This window comes from Phytophthora infestans, genomic scaffold, assembly GCF_000142945.1.
Source record: "Phytophthora infestans T30-4 supercont1.13 genomic scaffold, whole genome shotgun sequence".
NCBI lineage: Eukaryota > Oomycota > Peronosporomycetes > Peronosporales > Peronosporaceae > Phytophthora > Phytophthora infestans.
Genome location: NW_003303746.1, coordinates 770,681 through 791,863, shown reverse-complemented (window position 1 = coordinate 791,863; position 21,183 = coordinate 770,681). Strand labels below are relative to the sequence as shown.

The following is a 21,183-nucleotide window of genomic DNA, read 5'->3' as shown; positions in this document are numbered from 1 at the left end:
CCGTCTGGAAGCAGAGAAGGCAAGCGGAGAGAAGCCATTAGAGAGAGAATGAAAGGCTGCTTTTATACTTTATTTAATAAGAGAGGCCCTCTATACTATGTGTCTAGCATACAGAGCATCGCACAGCCGCGACAAATCCAGTGGTCGGGGCTTTTATCCGTCGGGACGTCGAGTGCAACAACGAAGTTGGTGGAGTGACCGGTGGTGGACAATGTGCCGGCGCGGATGGAAGTTTTGTAGAGTGGACACTCGTACACGTCGGTGGGTTTGTACTCTTCTCGACGCATGGGTTTAAGCCAGATGACTGGCATGCGATCGAACAGCTCGTTGGGGATGGACTCTGCCATCATGCGAGTCTTCCGGTCGTACCGTGCGCCTTCCATGAAGAGCCCGAAGATGTAGACACCAAATGGCGGTGGAGCTTTGTATTGCTCCTTGTCGTGGGCCATAATCTCGCACGATACAACCAGTGCATCGATAGCGATCTGTTTGTCTCGAGAGAACGACTGCTTGACAGCTGTCATGAAGCCTTGAGGGAAGAAGAAGCCCGACAGCCAGAAAGCAAGTGGCGGACCCTTAATTAACCAGTCGTTGGTGAGGTTGATTCGCATGAAGAAGTCTTCGATCCACGAGGCCAAGGGTTTCACGCACGGGTATCCAGCGTTCTCCCACTCACTCGGGATCTGCTGGATCAAAAAGCCGTTGTACATCTTCTCGAGAGGACCAGACATGACCACAAGTCCCTTGATCGCTCGCTTCAGCATCTCCAACGTCGTCTTCATCACTTGTGTTAGCACGTTGAAGCGGATCATTTCTTGTGACAAGAAGACACCCAAAGAATTTCGACTGCCGCCTGCTGCTTCTGCGAACGTTGATGGGTGTGCATTGCTCTCCATGAATGGCTCGGGCATGTGCTCTTGGATAGCCACCACCATCTCCATTACGCAGCGCCGCCACCGCCACTATCACCACCTCCACCCAGCATCTTCAGGATTGTGCCCAGTAACTGACCCGTTTCTTTCTGTTGGAAAGTAATGTCCGCGTTGGCGTGAAGACCGAAGATGTCTGGTGCATCTGCTGTTGGCAACGAGCTCACGTACTCTCGCACACTAGCCAAGGATCCTTCGGACGGAGCGTAGTATAATCCGGACGTGGTGAAGCGGTACGAGTCGTCCATGACGCCTGGACAGAAGAGCTTCCGCATGATACTCGAGTTCGTACGTTTATCCCAGCGATCCGTGATGCGTCCGCCGTACGAAATATCCGCCACCATGACGTTCAGTGTCAAGTACGGTACTTCTTCTTGTTCCTCGAGATACAGTCGCACCTGCTGCATTCCTGTCTTCAAGTCACTGTTCATCCACTCGTACGGGATGTTCCACCCCACGGCGCCAAACTTGCGACGTTCAAGACACACGGCGTTGTAGAACGCAAGAGCGAACAGCAGCTTCTTGAACTCGCGAGGTTTCGTGCAGCCTTCGTAGTCGCCCTCCTTCATATCGAGGAACGTACGCCCGAGATTTGCCTTAATTCCTTTCGGAGGCTCATTCGTGATCTTGATGCCGTTCTGCAGAATAGGCACGGGGAAGCGAGGACTCGGCATACTCGTGAGCCACAGTCGGAACTCGTCATGCATCTCTTCAGTCGCTGATTGTTCCAAAATCTGCTCGAGACGACCCAGCCACGAGACTGCCAAGTGACAATTCTGTAGACACACCCAGTCACCCGTTTGCTTGGCTTGCTTCATCAGTGCTTCGGCAATTGGTCCCTGACCTTGTCCAAGCGAGATAATCTTGAGACCGGAGCCGTCTTTCCCTTCTTGCTTGGCCAGTTCCAAGAGATAGTCGTTGATGTCGGCGCCAGGAGAAAGCACGAAGATCAAAGGTGTCTCTGGTTTCGAGTCTCGATAACAGCCACCCAAGTCGAATGGTGGAGACTCTGTGAAGAACTCGCCCAGCTCACGTCCAACGAACTCGCGAGTACCGAAGACAAGCATCTCTTCTCGAAAGACACGCAACACCAGCAGCTTCTGGAAGTTCGTGAGTGTTGATTCCCAGGGCTCCGGTAGAACTTCTGCATGCGGCAGATCAGCTAGCACCATGGCACATTTCCACTCGGCTGCACGTTGTCCCACAGACGATGCCAGATCCGTGAACGCCGACGAGATGTCCTTCATGCCAACCACGGTCTTCCATACGCGGTCAGACAACCAAGAAGGACGCGTGATTCCACAGGATTCAGCTTGTGCTGCTTGTGTAGCCGAGCTCCTCTTATCACCGACGAGATAGAAGTTCCATTCACCCGACGTGATCGCACCGCGATGCAGCAAAATACTCGACGCGATCATAAACGCGTAGATGATTTTGTCCTTCTCGAACAACCCTCGACAAACATTCACGAACATGGATATGGTGATATCTTGCATGAGGATCTCCAGCCGTTCCTCCAGCACTTCCGACTTGGTTGAGTTTTGCAGCCTCATCACAAAGAGCTTTTGATAAAACTGCAGCGAGTACTGGTACATGGGGTCGACGAGCGCCAGATTTGCAATGGCAAAATAGATTATGGAGCCACGTACTGCCACACAGCGATACCCTTCGCGTGTCTGGTCGATCTCCATGGACGTAGTCTCAGCTTCCGCCATACGCGTTTTGATCGCCGACGAGGTGACTTTACTGTGCGCCAACGTGTCGATCAACTCTTCGTCGTCCAAAATATTTCCCTTGGAGTTCTCGAGCATGTACAGAATTTTATCTTCGATCTCCTTGAGCTGTTTCTTGTCCGCTGCAATATTCACAGTCAGCTCGTTCTTCTTCTGTTCAAGATCGGGTCGTTCACTTCGTACGACATCAACCAGTAACTGATCTTCAAGACCTGTAAGTGTGACTGTGAAGTTAATGATCGTCACTTTGATGCAGATCTCAGGCATGTAGTGAGGATTCGCCAGCTTTGTGGTAATGTAGAAACGGAAGTTGTCGCTATACGAAACATCGCTATCTCCAAGATGAAGAAGGTTCTGTCCGCCGCGCTTGAACACTTGCTTGAGTAGCACAGGTTCGAGCGACGGATCCAGATCTTCCTCCACGTTCTCGAGCATCACAGGAGAGCCGTATCGGATAGCGTTCTCCAACGTACGTAAGAAATCTTTCTGCGATAGCTTTATGATCTGTAGCGACCCTGACGCTTTGTACATGTTCTTGATCCACTTGTTCGCTTGTCCCTGTGGATCGATCATGAGTGGCCAGCGTCTCCCCATTGTAGTAAACAAACCGTTCTCGATAGAAAAAGTATCAGCCGGCAGTCCCATGATGTTCCACTCTCGTACTACGACAGGATCTGCTAACACTCGCTGGAAGGAGAAATTCCCGTCCACTGGTAGATCACTAGCTTTGCAGAAGGAGACCCACTTAGCTTGAAGTTCGTGACGGTATTCAGAGGTGAATGGACCAAGGTACGCAATGCATCCAGCAGATAGAATCATGTCACCGACCAGGTTAATCATATCCTTGGCTAAGTTTTCAGCACATTCTTTCCAGCGACCTTGCTCCTCTCCAAGCGAGTCAATCAGACGTTCAGCACGCACAAGCTGCGCCTGGGTCTTCTGCGATTGCATCTCTAAGTCGATCTTCTTCTGCTGTGCTTCTTCTAGGGTACGTTTCAGATCGGCGACCTTCTTGAGTACTGCGTTCAGCCCACTTTGCTTGACGTCGAGTTGTTTCTGTTCCTCTTCGAGTCTCTGCTCCGCGGTCTTGAGGTTCTCCTTCTTCGGGGCAATATTCTTGGCCACCGTATCGTACGTGTACATGGCTCGTACCCACATACAGAGCGATGTGGCTGCAGTGGAGATACTACTAAGCGTTTCGGGCGTGAACTCTTCATCAGTGATGAACTTCTGGAGTTGTCGAATGGTCTTTGGGGGAATATTGTCCTTATCGAACTCCTTCAGCTTATCCAGAAACTTCATATCGTTCAGCAACTTCTTGGCCTCGTTCCACTCCTGTTTCGACCCGAAGAGTAGACACACAGCATTCATAGTGACACCCACTAGTCTCGGAGGGTTGGTGAACGTCTTGAGCACGGTGATATCGTCCTTCTTCAGTTGTGACAATGCTTTGATTGACGCATAGTATGCAGGCATAGCTTCGTCCAGATCCTTCTGACAGTCGTCTTTAATCACCTTCACTTCGTCTGCGATCTTGTTAGCAGCCTCCACGTCTGCTTGAATCAGTTGTTGCTGTTTATCTGCTTCTGCTTGATCTCTTGCCACTTGTTCCAGCAGTATCGAAGTGTCTTTCTGAGCTTGAACTAGCACTGGCTGTAGCTCTGTGAGTGAGCTCTTCAAGTTCCCCACAACTTCTTCTGTTTCGGTGAGTTTCTGCAGACCGCCACGGTATCTTGCTTCCTTCGCGCGTACTAGCTGACGATGTGTACGTAACATATCCACATACAGTCGAATAAGCTCCAAGTAACTCGTCGGCGTCGTGTAGTTACGTCGCTTTAGCTGCGTGTAGAACCGAAGCGTGGCTTCTTCGACACTGCGGTGAATTGTTACAGCCATACGACACAAAATGTCGACGTGAGCATCGATTCCAAGCTCCTCAGCGTTCGTAGCGAAGAAGCGGTTGGCCACCGAGTTGAGTGCATCTTCAGGCCACGCATTGAACCAGTCTATAGTACAGCAATTAACTAGCGACGGGAACATACGACAGCGATTACGAAAGCCGGCGCCAATGGGGGAAAACGCTAGCACCACGTGCAGGTTATCACGCACCAGCGTCACGTAATACTGCAGAATATCTTCGCGAGTAACTTTACCAACTTGCTGCGCCAATGGACGAACGAGTCCCACAATCTTCTCCACTTCGTCATTCGCATACAAGTTCGGTACTTCACCGGTATTGAGAACGTTGTTGATGTCTTCAAGAAAAGACTCGTGGACAATCTGAGCGTCAGAGAACAAGAAGACAACAGGCTGGTTCTGGGCACCTGCCGTCATGAGGATTTTCTTGAGATCTTCATGGAATTCATTGGCCCCGTAGCCGCGAGTAATCTCGATGGAAAAGCACTTATAGTCAGCCATGAAGGATGCGAGACGGGTGAGACTTTGACGTCCCGAGCCACCAACACCAACTAGTAAAGCATTGCCACGTGGCTGTCGTAGCACTCGACAGATCCGCGAGATGTGGTGCATGGCGTCGTTAAAGAAGACCAGGTGCATCTGGCTTGGGAACGTGATGTTGTACTCTTCCAAATATTCCGAAAGCAGCGAGTTTAACTGGCCGAGATCCTCCACAGGTCGATAGCTGCGGTTTTCACGTGTTAGATAATCGCCATACAAAATGTTCTCGAAGCATGAAGGTGGCCACGACACGTTGAGTTTCTCCTCTATCAGTTGTGAGCACGCCGAGTTGAACCAAGCGCGATCTTCGGCATCAACGAGACGATCGCGGAACACACGAGCTTCTTCGTGTAACCAGAGCGTCAACAGTCCATCTTCCGTCGGAACGTTCTCCTTCTTCACCATTAATACACCTTGGAAAACCTTGGACAGATCGCGAAGATTGAACGTGTAATGAGACTTCGAGGGCGTAGGGAGCATCTCCAGTTCCACACGCTGATAGAGCTGCACGGAGGCACTGACGATAGGTGCCGCCATGTGAGCCATCGCTGGTAGTTCAGCACCGAGGAAACCTCCCAATATGGACGAGAAGATGCGCTGCATGACTTCCCCCGAGAGATTTGGAATCCAAACCATGTGGAAGTGACGCATCAAACGCGGTGTCACCTCGCTGCGACCGCCTCCGGGAGGAGCACACGCCGCAGCGAAGACCACGTCCTTCACATTCTTGAAGAACATCTTGGATGTATCGTAGAACCCTCCTTGATCGATAACCTGTCGTAGTAGCTCGTTCGGAGGTTGCGCGCCGTAAATCTCGAGTGCTGGCATGTTTAAATCGTCTACAAAGAATAGCATGCGCTTCCCCACTGGTGGTCCTAATAAGTTCTTACGTTTTTTGTCCAGCTTCAACTCGAACATTTCGTTCAGGTTGCGAGGCTTCGTCTGCGCCGAATAGCTCATAGTCGACGATATACAGCTATCTGTCTTGGCCATATCGTCCAGAAATGACTGGACAATGACCGACTTCCCAACGCCAGTTTCTCCACTGTACAGCACGTGATGGTCTGCGAGCATGAGCTTCTCTAGGAGATATCGGAACCGTGTCGTGTCTTGTGTAGGGACAACCATCGTAAAGTACGAAGCACCAGGAACAAAGGTGAAAGTCGGCGTCTTCTCGAGCCACGAGGCCCATTGACCAGTCATATCGTCGACTACCACTTCATAGACACTAGAGACCGGCTCACCGTCATGGCTACTGTCGATGAGTGAGTGGAACTGGCTCATACAGAACTCATTGAACTTCGGACGTGATGCATCATCGATATTCGCTCCTACAGACCACGTGACGGCAAACACGAAGTACATTCGTATCAAGCCCGCTACGTTATTCGCACCGGCATTCTGGAGTGCACCAGTGGCCAAACAAGAGGCCAGTAGATTCAAACAGCTCTGCATTAAGTTGTGGTTGTTGCTTGGAACTTTCTCGCGACAATGTTCACGCACAAATGCGATCGCAACGGGGACATAAGTCTCAATTAAAAGCAGCAACATGTCGCTCAACTCTGGGTACGATGGCATAATCGGCTCCAGAGTTGTGACCTTCCAAGTTTGCGCGAGTGACGTCATACCAACGTGAACCTGCTCCATGTACACCATACCACAGCGACTCACAGTAGCCGGCGACGCTACACGAAGGTCTTGCACTTCAAACATCATGTGCAGTGTATGTGGTAGCTTGATACGCTCACTATTGGACAGACACAGCGTCTTGTTGTCGTCCAGCACCGTGTTCATATTCTCAATCCACACCGCATCCACTGGCCCGTCGAAGATCACCCAGTTTCGATTTTCTGACTCGGCAGCTTCCTGTACGCATTGTCGGACTAACTTGGGTACGAGACCATCAGTCCATTCGTTCGTAAGCAAATTAAACTCGCCGTATAGCTGTCCTGCCGAAATAGACTTGGGGTTGAGAGTTAACCGCTGGACTTCTTTATAAAACCCATCACGATCCACAACCCCATCTTGGTACAGCTGTGTTAAAGCTCTTGCTAGCACGTAGCAGTTGGTGCTTTTGCCACTCCCCGCTTCACCGACCAGCATCATACCGTGGCGAACAAGCTGTGTTTCGTGCACTTGTATGGCTTTGGCGATAAATGATGGTACCTGCTGCAAGTGTAGCAAGTCTAACTGTTGCTCGATGGCTTTCTGGAGTAGTCCATAGTCGACAAATGGTACCACAACACCCGGGAAGAGATCTGCAATAATTCCACGGAATAACGGAAGATCCTGCTCCAGGAACTTGGGCACGTTACTGTCCCGCATTGCCCGAATGAGAAGCAAATCTTCATGCATCTCCGGCTCCTTGCGTTTTAGCTGACCAGCTGCAACCAGCACAGACTTGACAGCACGCATTCCGAAGTCGTAGTGGTCTTGTTTGGACAGTTGTTCACTAGATAGTGAGTAAAGCTGCGTCATCTTGTGTGACAGTGGCAAGGCATTCGCAAAACCCTCGGAGAACAGCACAATCTCAGCAATGAGTCGGTAGTCCGGCACCATCATCGCAACAGGGCGGAAGAGCGCCTTCAAGTTGTCAGGCAGCTCAGTACGACCAGCGTAACCAGGATTCATCGTAATGAACACACCAAATCCAGTGTTAAGTCGGATGAGACTGCCTTCGAATTCGAACTCGTCCACGTCTGCCACAATAGCTTGTTGGATACAGAGAACTTGCTGCGCAATGACAGATAACACCTCGATATCAATACGGTTAAACTCGTCAAAGCACGCCCAGGCCCCCGCCTGTGCGAGACCAGAGAAGAATCTTCCCATAATCTTGTAATCCAAGCCATCCGAACAGTTGAACACGACGCACTGTACTGCCAATGCCTTTGCCAGATCTTTGGTAGTTTCGGTCTTGCCTGTACCCGCCGGACCAGCTGGAGCGCCACCGAGACGTAGATGCAACGCGCCTGTGAGCGTCATATAGCAAATATCCGTCAATGGAGTAATCACGAGTCTTGGAGAATTACCCAGATACTCATAGCCATAGATGAATCGGGTGTTGGTCTGCCTGGCTACGAAGTTCTTGACATCGTCCTCCCAATAGTATCGCAGCTGTCGAGTCCACTCAAAGTCGCTAAGAGATGACACGTTGCTGTCCGCTAATGAACGCACCACGTCTCTAGCGTGGACGTCGATAGTGATGATAGCGCCCATAAGAATACGCTGTAATTTCGTCAATGATCCGCGCACGAGTTGAACCATTCCATCGATCTGCTTCAAGCTAAACTGAAGAAATCCACCAACCGCGTTTGGGTCATTACCACTCTCCACTTGAGAGATTGCCTCCGTCACATTTCGCGTCCAAAAGACCTGGTCAACAAGAATTATCACTTGCGCCGAGTACCCGAAGAGCCATTCCTTCCGGTCGATGGCGTCCTCTATCGGGTAGTTCATCAACGCCTTCACACCGTCTTCGTAGAGACTTGCACGCATGGCTTTCTCCACTTCTGTAAGCCACGTTTCCACTGGACCTTTCGCGATCACTTGCCTGGGGAAAAGAACCAACTCGCCTTCACCACTAACCATTGCGTTGACGACGTTGTTAGCAGAACCGGGTGTGTCATCAAAGCGTACACTCTTCATGGCGTCGAAACACTTGCCCAAATGTGGCTGTACTGCACGTGGATCACGCGTTTGCGAGAGGATCTCCAGCAGCTCGTCGTTCGAGAGGAAGTAGAACCGTGGGAAGGCCATGCGCTTGGTTTCAAGATAGTCTTCTAAGGACTTCTGGATCTCTTCCAGCAGTCTGTTGGACATGCGAAACTGGTCCAAGAGTTCAGGACCTCCCTCCACGGACCTAATGACACTGGGACCATGTTTAGTTCGAAGCATCGTCGTCCTCCAGTTCTTGTCAACAAGTGCGAACTTCTGTGCCTCAACAGGGAGTTGTTTCTGGATATCTTCGGCGCAGAAGATGGTCTCCAAGTACATCCAGCTGCGTTGACACGCTATCCACTCGTCCAGTGTGTCTGAGAGCAACGACAAACGCTTGCTCCATCGTTCCACTTCGTCTTTCACTCCCATAATGAACCGTGACCCCATCATCGTCTGCAGACCCACCTGGTTGTCTTCCAGCAGCATTAAAATATCCTCCAGACTTCCCAAGATGAAGACGTCGTTCTGGTCACGATGGCTCACACACGTGAACTTCATCTGGTCCCAGCCGTGTTTGATCTTCTGCAGAGATGTCTCAATCTGAGCCTCACCCGAGGCAGCTGCGGACACCTCGCCCACTAGGTCTTTCATGTCCAAGACGTCGTAGGATACCAGGTTCTCCAGTGTAAACAGGATGCCAGGATACCAGGGCTGTCGTAGAGCCTTGAAGATCTTCTCCCAGTGACGATCTTTCATTGCTGAATTGCCTAACTCGAGTACAGTAGGCATTTTGAGCTTAAACTCAGCCGTGCGGTCTTTGAGAACAGCCGTCACATCGTTGCTGAGTTTCTTGTGTAAAGCATATGCGTCCTTGAAGGCTACAGCGACGTCCTTGGACAGCTCCTCTGCATTCACCTCCACAAACGGACTTGTCATAGCTCCTAGATACAGCGCATTCCACTTCTCGACAGCCGTCCATAGCGAATCTACAGTGCCAAAGTACTCTTGTGTCGCCTGCAAATTGAGATACTTGAACGGCGTGAGGTTGAACAACGACTGGTACTCAGTGTACTGCTTGGAGAGTTCGTCCAACTGAGTGAGACGTTGCTTGACATTCTCCAGCTCAGTCTTCACGCCAGAGGGGTCTTCAAAGTGGCTAGCATCAATGAACACTCCTCCTTGCAGCTGAGTGTGCAGTTGAAGCACTTGTTCATCCAGTCGTTGGATATTGGCGTCCAGCTGCTGCGTCATCTCACCCACTCGACTCGCCACGAACGCATCAACAGCTTCCGTCTCCTCCTTATAATTCTCTTGGACACTACGTAAGTCATCTAATTGCACCATATCCTCTGACGAGATACGCACGCCATAAGTGCCTAGAAGACGGTACAACTCGTCCACTACGTTCGTGTTTTTCGCCAGCGCCTTCTGCTTGGACTTGAGATTCTGCACACGCTCCACATGCCCCGCGAACTCCTTCAAATGCTGCGGTCTTTGGAGTAATGACTGGATACGCTGCTTGTACTCGCCCAGCTGAGTCTTACACCGCGCACGAGCCAAGTCCTTCACTAACCCTTTCATAGCGTCCAGCTTGGCTGTGGTCATCGGGATCAACGTCTGCTTCAGCTTTCTACTCTCCACATGTAAGATGCCAGTAGTCTGGCCAGCTCTCATCTTCTCCAGCTCTTTCTCCCATGTACTAATCTGTAGCATGTCTGCTTTGAGCGTAGTGACGGTGTGTGCACGCTGAGAATATTCCTCTAGATCCCACACCTTGTCGTATTCGTAGATTGGCCTCACATTGTCAAAGATCTTCACGTATTCCGTAGCTTCAGCGTAATCACTAGCGATTTTGGCCACGAGTTCCTTGCGGATCTGCCCGAACGCCACACTGCTCGTAATTGTTGAGGCGACATGTGGAGCATCCGCCACTGCATTGCCAACATAAGGTGCAAACGGACGGAGATACAGCACACGAGAGACGGAGTTGACAGTGCTCACGATGTCGTCTGTCATGGCTATCACGATGTGCTGGATTTGCTCGCTCGTAGGAGAGAAAATTGTCGACTGCTCTCCGAAGAAGATCGTCGTCTCAAAGAGCCCCGTCTTGCGTGGCACTTTGTTCAGTTCATGCAGGAAGTTGGCACAGCTCTGGACAGCTAGAATCACGAGACTTTCAGCGGCGATGCAGTCGATAAGTCGGATGAAATCTGCGATCATTCCAGCCTCCTCAGCAGCTCGACGAAAGAGCCTGCGTCTCTGTTGTTGCTCAGCTTTGACCGCTACAATGGACTTGGTCTTCTCCTGACTTGTCCCCATGGCACTCAACGCCATATCCGACATGAAATCGTCTTGCGAAGTGTTCGTCTTGGTGAGATTCTTCACGTCCGAGCACACACGCTGGATGATCGACTGCAGCTTCTCAATACACAACTCGAATTGCTTCGATCCCTCCGCACGTTTCGTGCCCTGATACTCGACAAACGCCGAGCTCTCGTACGTCTTCTGAGCTCGTAAATCCAGCAACACGACGCCCATGAGCTCCGTACTCATCACTTTCTTGACTTGCAGCAAAGGCACGCAGAAACTCTCCTTGGCCAAGAACAACTTGGCACTCAAACGTTTCCTCTGGCGGCAATAGAGTTTGTACCGTACATTGGCACACCACAGAGAGAACGCCTTGTTGACGAGGTAGTGTTTAAAGAACCGCAGCGAGGTGAGCACGTTGAACATCGTCGATTGACGCATCCACTCAGCCAGAGCGATGAACTCGGACGGACTGCCAGTGCAGACGTGCACCAGACCACTCGAGGACATGGTGAAGTGTTCGTTTGGAGTCACGTCGTCTTGCGCGACCACCACGAGGTCGTACGGTCGGAATGCCAGTCTAGTCTCGGCGCGATTTAGATGCACAAACTTGATTTCACTGTCCGAGCCGTTGCGCGCAAAGAACGCGATCGTGTCTTCGCCAGTCTTGAGAAACGCAGTCGCCGACGCTGCAGCAGCTTCGGCAGAAGCATCAACCACCACGACACTCGACGCTCCGGTGGCTGGGTCATAGTGACCGATGAACACGGACGGACGTTGATCTCGCTGGTTCACGGCAGGATTTTCCTCCTCCTCACCCAAAGACTTCGCCAGTGTGGCACGCAGAAAGCGCCGAGGAGAAGCCTCTCGCGTGGATCGTGCGTTGTCTTCCCATGATATGCCAGCTACTTCTCCTACCGCTTTGGACGCTTGCGCGTGTTTCGGCGACTGACCTGACGGTTTGACTCGACGTGGCTTGCTCTTCTTCTCTGGACTGTACAGAGTTCCTGGGAATACGGGAATCTTCTTGGGGGACATGTATTCCTCCGCTGTCGTAAACGTAAAGTTTTGTCCTGTGTCTTTCGCTGTAGCCATCGGCGACTTCATGGTGGCTCTCGCTCCTTCCACCGCCTGCATGGGTTTATTTGACGACAACGTGGCTCCAAAGCCGGAACCTCCATCAAACTCGAACGTCGCATCCAGCGTCAAGTCATACACAGTGTTCCCAGGCCGTGTATGACTTGGTCGTCTCGTCTTGGTCGGACTCTTGGATCGCTGCTGCATCACGACAAGTCGCGTCGACTAAGCAGAATGTGAGCGACAGAAACCTGCAGCAATAAACAAAAAGAAATAACGGACACCCAGTCTCCACAAAAATAATACTAGTACAACATCAATACTACAGCCAGCTCCTTGTACAGTTATTATAGTTATTCTCCACTGGAAGCGAGACGTGTGCGTTCGTCCACTTTGTCCCGGTTCAGTCTGGCCACAAACGAGTCCTTCTTCCACCTATGAAGGACTCGGGTCTCTTTGGCTCGCTGAATAAAACGCTGTTGTGCCTGGTGTTGAGCTTTGACTGCCCAGTCGGCGGTGGCCGCCTCGGAGAAGATCTGGTCCCAATGGGCCAGCGCCAGGCTCTGGAATTGTCGCGCCATGTTGGCCACTGAGTCCACGCGCTCGTCGTCCTGATTAAACTCGATGGCGTTGGCGAACATGAGCAGTAGGTCGGCGCGGTATTCCGTCGGGTCATTGTACTCGCCTGCATTGAGTTTGGCGCCCATCGTGCCCAGGTCCATGGGCTGCGAGATAACGTCGAAATATGTGGGCACGTTGAGCGCTACGGGGTCCACGGGTTCGAGAAATGGCCAGGCCAACGAGTGGCGAGACAGCTCCGCGTGCAGGCGCGCACATTTGGCGTGCAAGTCTGGCAGCATCGGCATGGCCTGAATTTTTTACTTTTTTGTAACAAAGTGAAAAAGACATTATAAATTATCGCTACTAAAATGATCCTCGGGAAATAAGCATTCATGTGCATACATCTCTGGAGCATAAATGTTAATGTATGTCTGCTGCTTCAGCTTCCTGTGAAGACCACTATTTGACGCAGTCAATCTGCTCTCTCCATGCGATTTACACTTCCAAATCCACGGCGCGAGTTAAACTTCTGTCCGTGTCTTGTTTTATTGCTGTAGATGTAGTTTCCGAAGGTGCGTCATCGGCCGCTCATGTCGACCGAAAGTGATTTGTTGTTGTTGATATAATTGAATGTAAAAACTGCAAGGAACAATAAAGTCAAAACGTAATCTTGCAATCAATTTAAAAAAATCGAAAAGATAATCAGGCGATATATAATAGAGAGATTTCGAAGAGAGCCAATCTTGGTCCGAGTCCTCGTTCGTAAAACGGGCATGGACCAAGACTAGGAATGCGAAGCAAGAGGTTTCGCTACAAATCTTAGTCCACTCTGCGAAAAGCCTACGAGCATTAACTAATTGAGGTAATCTTCGCCGTTCCGAAGCAGTTAACCGGCACCAACCATGACGAGTGGTGCTCCTTCACGAGCTCCGCTGTTCTGCTCAAAGCATTCGCTTTTGATCTCCAGCCCACCAAGATGCCAACATCTCGTAAACCTCCAAAGGAGAGTGCCCAGTCGACTGAGGCACCTTCAACAGCCACGACAACAGTGTCCTCCTCGAAATCGAGGACAAAAAGAAAGAAATTCAGCAAGCACGACGACCTAGTACTACTCCGGCAAGTTAGCGCAGACCAGCCTTTTGCTAGTGTTCGAGGCAGCCTTATGGGTGCGTGGACGTCTCTCGCCAACAAGGTGAAAGCCGTGCAGGGGTTTTCCAAGCAGGAGATTACTGGCAAGTCGGCACAGGCACGGTTCAATGTACTGGTGGAAAACCGTCGAGAAGCCGACAAAAAGTAGGCGGCAGCTTCGGGAGTCTCAGAGGATTACACGGAGTCGCAGCAGCTTCTGGACGAGATAGTGCTGGCTGTAGATGAGCATGCTAGAGAAGAGGCGCAGCGGGCTCTGGAGTTGAAGGAAAAGCTCGAGTCAGAAGATAACGTTGGTAAGCTAATGCGGGAGGAAGCTGTATCGCGCCTGAAGAAGCGGAAGGACAGAGGTGAAGAGAGCGAGTCTGAGAAGCCGTCGCCGCGCAAGGTAACCATCTACGACCTGATGCGTGAGGACAACGAAAAAGAGCGCCAAATGCGAGCTGAGCAATTTCAGCAGAAGCAAGAGTTGCAGCGAAAGCAGAAGGAAATGGAGCTTCAGGACCGGAAAGAGGAGCGAGAATTTAAGCTTCGTCTTGCTCGATTAGAAATCGAACGCTACGAAAACCTGCTAAAGCTAGCTCTGCTCAAGGCGCGTGGTGGAGCGGCGCTCGATGGAGTTGTTGGAAAGGTCGGTGACGTGGGCGAAGATGCAGGGGTTGGAGTGAGCGATAGTGTCTTGGGTCTTGGAGGTGGTGCTTGACCAAGCGCAGGAAATTCACCTTCTAGCCCAGATAATCCTGTAAGCTGGGTGGTGGCAGATCGAAGTACTGGCTGATTTGGTTGCCTCCGTAGTAGCAGTTGTGGCAGTTCGTTAGGAGCATAGCAACTTTAACAAACTTACCGACTGGTGACAAGCGAACCTTTTGCTGTTTATTGTAGTCGACGTACGACCACAGAGTTTTCATACACTTGAAATTCCATTCCACCGATTCACGAAGACGACTCATCTCGCTGTTGAAGTCACTTTCGTCGGCACTTACAGAATTTCCTTTATATCCACTGACGATGTACTTACGCGTTCCATACGCAAGGTCACCATAAAAAAGCTTCCCCTCAAACGTGTCTTGGTGTTCATCAAAGTATTCTAGAAGACCACTTTCCCGCAGCATGGTGCTGTCGTGGCGGCGTCCCTCCATGGGACCCCAGAAATGGATACAAAGCCCGTCAGGTGCCGTCACGGCTCGGTAGTTCAGGCAGTGAATGCGCTTGTGCCCGCTGTACAGATGCTTCTACAGGTTCTCACCTCTTTCACCATGACGGCGAGGTGAAGGACGACAAACCGCCACCTTGGTGCCGTCGGGGAACCCAAATACGCCCTCCGTCGGAGCTCCTTTCGCCTCGACGGCTTCGCAATACTCCTCCATGCGGGCGCTAACGATCGATTCAGCCATGAACAGCTTGTCCGCAAACGTGTCGTGCACGTAGTCGATCATGTGCAAGAATACACGACACAACCACGCTGTACCCCTTCCAAACGTCTTCATCATGTCGTAGGAGCGCGTTGGAAACGCTAAGCGAGCTAGCATCACGCAGAGGGAAGTGTCACCGGAACAAGTGTCGCCATGTGCCGTCACTACAGTGTCAGGGATGCGCAGCAGAGACCGTAGCTCGTAGACGCCAGCCACATCGAAGCGAAACTCAAGCTCGCTGTTTGCATCGGTGTAGCTAGCGAGGTCAAACGTCACAGCAGGAATCGAAGGCCGCTCAACTTGGTCGAGCAGCAACATGAAGCGAACCTTCTTCTTGCGGCTCATGTACTTGTTCTTGGCGATGTACCACTGCAGCAACGCAGTCTCCGACGACACCATACTGGTGGTGGCTGTGAAAGATTGGTTGTGAGAGGTCTCCAACCGGACAGGACATTCCTAAGAAAACCAGATTCCTCAGACTGTCTTGACAACAATTCCTGGTTCGTACTCGATGCTGCACTTTTCATGAACCTCAACCGAGAACGGACTAAGAATTGCTGGTTTCGAAATCTCTCTAATATTTCCGGAGTTCCCACCCGGACTCTGGATATACAATACAGAGAGCAATTACCGAATCCCCTTGTTAAAAGGCACCCCCTTTACTTTGTGGTAATAGCGTTTTGAATTAAAGTCATAGGCGCATGCTATAGTCCAGGGACTTGTGTCTCCGTCACATGTACGGCTGTAAAACTACACATGTACCACACTAGCAGTCAGCGGCCTGTGACATGCAGCACCCAAGTTATATATCGATCTTGATTCGAACATCCGACTTGTCCATCACCGCAAAGTCCATTTCTCGTAGCTTGTAGAGTACAGCTGCAAAAAGAATACTCCTTGGTGAAACGACTATCGTAATTCAAACTATCCGATAACGTTTGCATTGCTCGAAGTGACCCCAGTAAATCGAGATCCATCAACAATATAAGATCCTTCAGATTCTCCTCAAGTCCATCCCTGGACTCCCGATGTCCTAAATAATTCATCTTACGCATACCCCAGTAGCTCTTCACCACACTGGTAGAGATACTCCACTATTACACGCCTTCTGGGAACCCTTAACTCGTTTGCATAACTGATCCCACGGTTCCGCTAGGGGTAGGATATCATCGATGTAGGATCTACTCCTTAGCATAGACGGTACGCCCAGATTCTCGGGTCGCCCTTCCTCAAAGGAATCGGTACCGCAGGATTTCCGTCCGATCTCGAGATCCGGGTGAGCCCATACAAATAATTATCCACGAGCTGCTGATAGATCTGAGAAGTGCTCTTCAAACCGAACTGCATCCAGTTTCACCTGAACAGACCAAACGTAGTAATGAACGCCGCGATCGCGCGAGCTCTATCAGGCATAATTATCACCCAGAATCCACTGGCCATATCCAACAAACAAATACCTGAGTACCTTGTCGAGATCCTCCGACAGCTCAATGATCAGCGATATAGGGTAGACCATCCGCCTGGTCAGACCATTCACTAGTCGATAGTCAATGCACAATCTACCCCGTTCTTCTTAGCGATGACCACGACGGGAGATGCCCATAGTGACGTCGATAAGCGGATGATATTGGCGTATAGCAACCTTTTTATCAGATCTGACAGCTGCTCTTAGAATTGGGGTGCCACCTTCTGCACCTTCGGGACGATCGGCTTGGCAGCCACATCATCTGCAGAACCCATTCATGACTTGTACGACTTGTTTTTCGGGCCAATTAAGGATACCTACCTAAAACCCAGCAAAACAAAGGCCATCGTTTTTACTATTAATAACAATACCGCGCGATAGCACTCTTGACGAACTAAGGCGAGCGGGGTGCCCGTGAAACAGGGCCGCGCGGTATTTGTGGAGGCGGGCCCAGAGCTGAGCTCACCAGCGAGCAGCGCATTACACTCTTCGGTACTTTGTTTCTATATCGCGAGCGAAGCGAACGGCGGGGACATTCAAGGGGCATCCAGTCGCTGGCTGATTTCGGGTCTGCATTTGTTGGTTGAGTCCGTCATACGGTTTTTATGCGGCTTTTGTATTATGAAAGTACCAATAATTGGGTAAATGTATCTAAATTTAGGACATTTTGTAGGACATATTAAGGGTTTGTAGGACATTGGTCCAGAATTTGGGACAGTAGCTGATCTTTTTGGAGTCCCCGTAACTACGTTAGGTGAGTACCTGAGAGTCGCCCAAAACATGTCCTTGCATGAGTTACACTTCGAACAGTTCTCGGGAAGAGCCCAGGGGTAACCCCTACAGGGTAGAGACCACCCCGGCTCTCGGACAAGTCGTGAAGGTCTTCAGGGCCGTTCATAACCGAGATCAAAACCTGTCGGACCGTGAGCGATGCCTGGGATTGCGAGCCCGTCATTCTTAATCGGATCGCGACCTGTCCACTAAAGGAACGCCACATCACGTTAATAAAAAATCTAAAATTTGCTAATAATGCTGTATGTGCATCATTACAAGCGTAACAAACCAAGTAGCGGAGGCTATTGTATAGGCGCTCTAGATCTCTACTACAATCGCTTTGCACGCACGTCTTCGCAAGAGGTGTGCTGGCGCCACTTTCTGCCTGCCTCGCGATCCAGCGATTCCTGAGAGGTCGCGACCCAATGATCGGATCGCATTTGTTACTCGGGTTATACATTCGAAAACACGTGAGTATGGATTAGCCAACCACAGACCGATTTTTCGGATCGCGAACCCGGTTAAGAATTTCAGAGGGATCAGGTGCTATGCGAAAAGAACGCACCGGTCTGCCTCCCCGAAACAGCTGTTCCTTCTGGACCAGGGCGCGTTCGTAAGCTAATTTAGAAGTGTGGCCACCGAAACGACTACGAGGTGAAGTACGGTTATCCAGAACGCGGTCGAGCCCCAATGCTCTCCTCGGGAGGCCAATTACCTCTCGGGTGAGTGACAGTTCCCTGACCGACAGGTGTCGTCACCAAACTTCAGGCTTTCGCTGGGTAGCATGGAGTTCCTCCTGCTGTCGGACGAGGTTGTACGTGACCTTGCGGGGCTCGTCGATGGCACTCTCCCCCTCTCCCTTCGAAGAGTTGAACATTGGGTGATACGGATCACGAGTCTCCTTCTCTTCGCGGAGTGGAGAATTTGTAGCCATGAACGTTTTAGAGTGCTTGGCCACTTCAGCTGCGACTTTAGCAGCCCGAGCAGGGCTAAGACCCTCGGCGAGCGAAGGGCACTTCGGAGGCTGACGTCCTCATCGCCACCAAACATGGCAACGTGGAGGTGGGTGCGACGCACCAAAGGCTAGTACCGGGCGGTACATGGTGTCATTGCTGATACCTACACCACGTCTGAGGACAGTCACGGTACACGGTGTCGATGGGAGACACCTACGCGTCGTTGGTACGAACGCCAATACGTGAGGCGGAGTTTAAAACAGCTCCGTAGACTAAGGATAGACCCTTGCCGGACCGAAAGCATGGTCTGAGGTGAGCTTAGACCGCCTCCGTGGTTGGGTAGGTGTTGTCCTTGTCGGTATCGCCCCACGCGAGTGACACCATGCACCGGACACGTTCGCAAGGACTGACGTGTCCACTGTTGCGAACTGTAGGGGAATGCCACACGTTCGGATGCTACTCCACTCCGTGCCAATGCACTGTGCGCACACTAATGCAGGAGCTAAGGCACCTCTGTTTTGCAGCCATCACAGCTTTGAGTGTCGGGATGCAAATCCCCGTGTGTTTCGAGCGAGCACAAGTCACTGTGGGTGTGACTGGGAGCCGTGACAGTCTTATGGCAGCTAAGTGTGATCATTCACCTTTGGGTGTTTTAATCCTCTCGGAGAATCAGGTGCTTCTGGAGGAGGATGAAACGGGGTACAATCCAGTGTACCCTAAGCTACTTAAATAGTGACCAGTCACTCTTGTGTATACCTGGGACACGTTACCAGGGCATCTCGGGGCCAATCACTCCATAATTAGATAGCTCCACTAAAGTTGGCCTCTAGTTTGCATTATAACCCAAGCTAAGCGTACTTTTAAATACATTAGTAGTAAACGTACATTCAAATGGTTACTTCGCTCTTTTCACACCAGGGGTGAACTGCCGTCACTTAGATTTTATAAAACTCTCGGAAGCCGAATTTGATATATTTAATTAAATTAATGTTGTGTTATGGTTTAACTAAAATTCAAGCCGGTGCTTCCTCAAGCGGAAGCTGGTGTGTGACATCCCGTCATGGAGTGAGTGACAGCAGCAAAAAAGAGCGTAGAAACTGTACGGCTGCAAAGTCAGCATGAAGGGAATGAGGAAACGCAACCTTTTCAATCCGTGTCGAGCGCTTCAGCAGGAACCCCTTCTAAAGGAACAACAATAATTCACGATACAGGACCAAACTGACTTGAAACCGACATTTCGACATGGGATCGATAAATGTATGTTATAAGGCTTCTGCAGCGGGGCTGCCGTAGCTTTAGCGTCAGAGGAAGACGTTCGACTTAGAGAGTCACTAATACTAAGCTCCTTATCCAAAGGACACTTACAGCCCAAGACCAGGGATCAAAGTTAATACCTTAACTTTTATGCTTCAAAAACCAGAAGTGTTTTATTTACTATTATTGCGGCCAAGCCGCCTAGGGGTAAATGTATCTCTTTAACTATCTAGCATAGTTAAACCTAATCAAATGCATAACGTGTGGCTTTCAGCCAACGTACTGAGAGACCTTGTTAACTCTCCAACTTATGTACTGAGAGTTTGTTAACTCTCCAGGTACTTCGTACCCCTGTGTGCTCCACACCATGTAACCCCGTTACACTATCCCCCACTAAAATGAGAAAATTCCGTTCTCGAAACTTTCCTCAGCGAGGTTACGTCTTGTTAAGACGGCGGAGGTAACTACACCTCACACCAGCGTTGTACAGCTCCGTGAGCTCACAAACGCCTACGCATCGTTGATGCCCAACTTCTCGTCGTCGGCCCACGGCCCAATGTTTCAAGCGCAGCGCGCATCTTGCCCTCAAGCGGTCTCAGACATACGCTCGCGCGCCGTGCCTACTCCAAGAGTTGCAAACCGGTTAGAGCTATGCTCTTGACTCATCCGAGTCGTCGACAACAGCTCAGCGGTTGAACAGTCGCTTAACAAGCGATAGGTCGGTGGCTCGATCCCACCGAGGCGTCACCCTCTCGTTCCATGAGCGATTGTTCACGCTTGGACAAGCTTAAGGGCAATACCCTTTTAGCTCAATGATCGAGCGTTGGCTTGAGAGCCACAGGTCGGTGGTTCGAACCCACCAGGGCACAGTCCTCTCGTTCCATGAACTGCTGTCCTTGAATGGACAAGATTAAGGGCAACACCCTTTCAGCTCATTGGTCGAGCGTTGGCTTTGGAAGCCACAGGTCGGTGGTTTAAGTCCACCCGGGAGCAGCCCTCTCATACCATGAGCTGTCCGTTCTCGGACTGACGTACGGGTATCGCCCTTGTAGCTCAACGGTAGAGCTCTGGCCTGTCAAGCCAAAGACCAGTGTTTCGATCCCCGTCCGGGACACCACTTTCGCTGTTACAGCGCATCCACATTTGGATCATGCTCATCGAGCAAATTGTCTCAAAACAACTATGCGTCTATTGTGTCTGAACCTTGTTCAGCACAAAGCACCTGCTTCCTTCGGGACCATGTCCATAACACCACGAGGTCTCCCCACCTCCTGCTCCCGCTGCGAGCACCGCTCATACGTACGAGCTGGCTGCTGCAGCCACTGGTCAGAGCCTGAGCTCAACTACTGACCTGATCGCTCCCCACTCTAGTGGAAGGCACCCAGCGCCTGGCGACGCTGTCGCACGCCATGGTGGCGCTTCGGCACATGATGTGCCCGGTCGTAAGCGTCA

General features: G+C 51.0%; 2 protein-coding genes, 1 non-coding gene and 1 pseudogene across 4 annotated transcripts; 2 read left to right on the top strand and 2 right to left on the bottom strand.

Moving 5' to 3' along the window:
• Positions 1 to 95: 95 nt before the first annotated feature.
• PITG_08295 (dynein heavy chain) lies at positions 96 to 12,193 on the bottom strand (the record flags this gene model as incomplete). Its single annotated transcript, XM_002903647.1, has 3 exons — positions 96 to 776; positions 871 to 985; positions 1,101 to 12,193. The coding sequence occupies 3 exons, from the start codon at positions 12,191 to 12,193 to the stop codon at positions 96 to 98; spliced, it is 11,889 nt and encodes a 3,962-aa protein (XP_002903693.1).
• A 323-nt stretch (positions 12,194 to 12,516) lies between these two features.
• Positions 12,517 to 13,029, bottom strand: PITG_08294 (uncharacterized protein; the record flags this gene model as incomplete). Its single annotated transcript, XM_002903646.1, has 1 exon — positions 12,517 to 13,029. The coding sequence occupies one exon, from the start codon at positions 13,027 to 13,029 to the stop codon at positions 12,517 to 12,519; it is 513 nt and encodes a 170-aa protein (XP_002903692.1).
• A 7,378-nt stretch (positions 13,030 to 20,407) lies between these two features.
• Positions 20,408 to 20,478, top strand: PITG_26986. The gene has a single exon. It is a non-coding gene; the product is annotated as a tRNA-Val (tRNA).
• A 295-nt stretch (positions 20,479 to 20,773) lies between these two features.
• On the top strand, positions 20,774 to 20,845 carry PITG_26984 (annotated as a pseudogene). The gene has a single exon. The product of its transcript is annotated as a tRNA-OTHER (tRNA).
• The last annotated feature ends 338 nt before the right edge of the window (positions 20,846 to 21,183 follow it).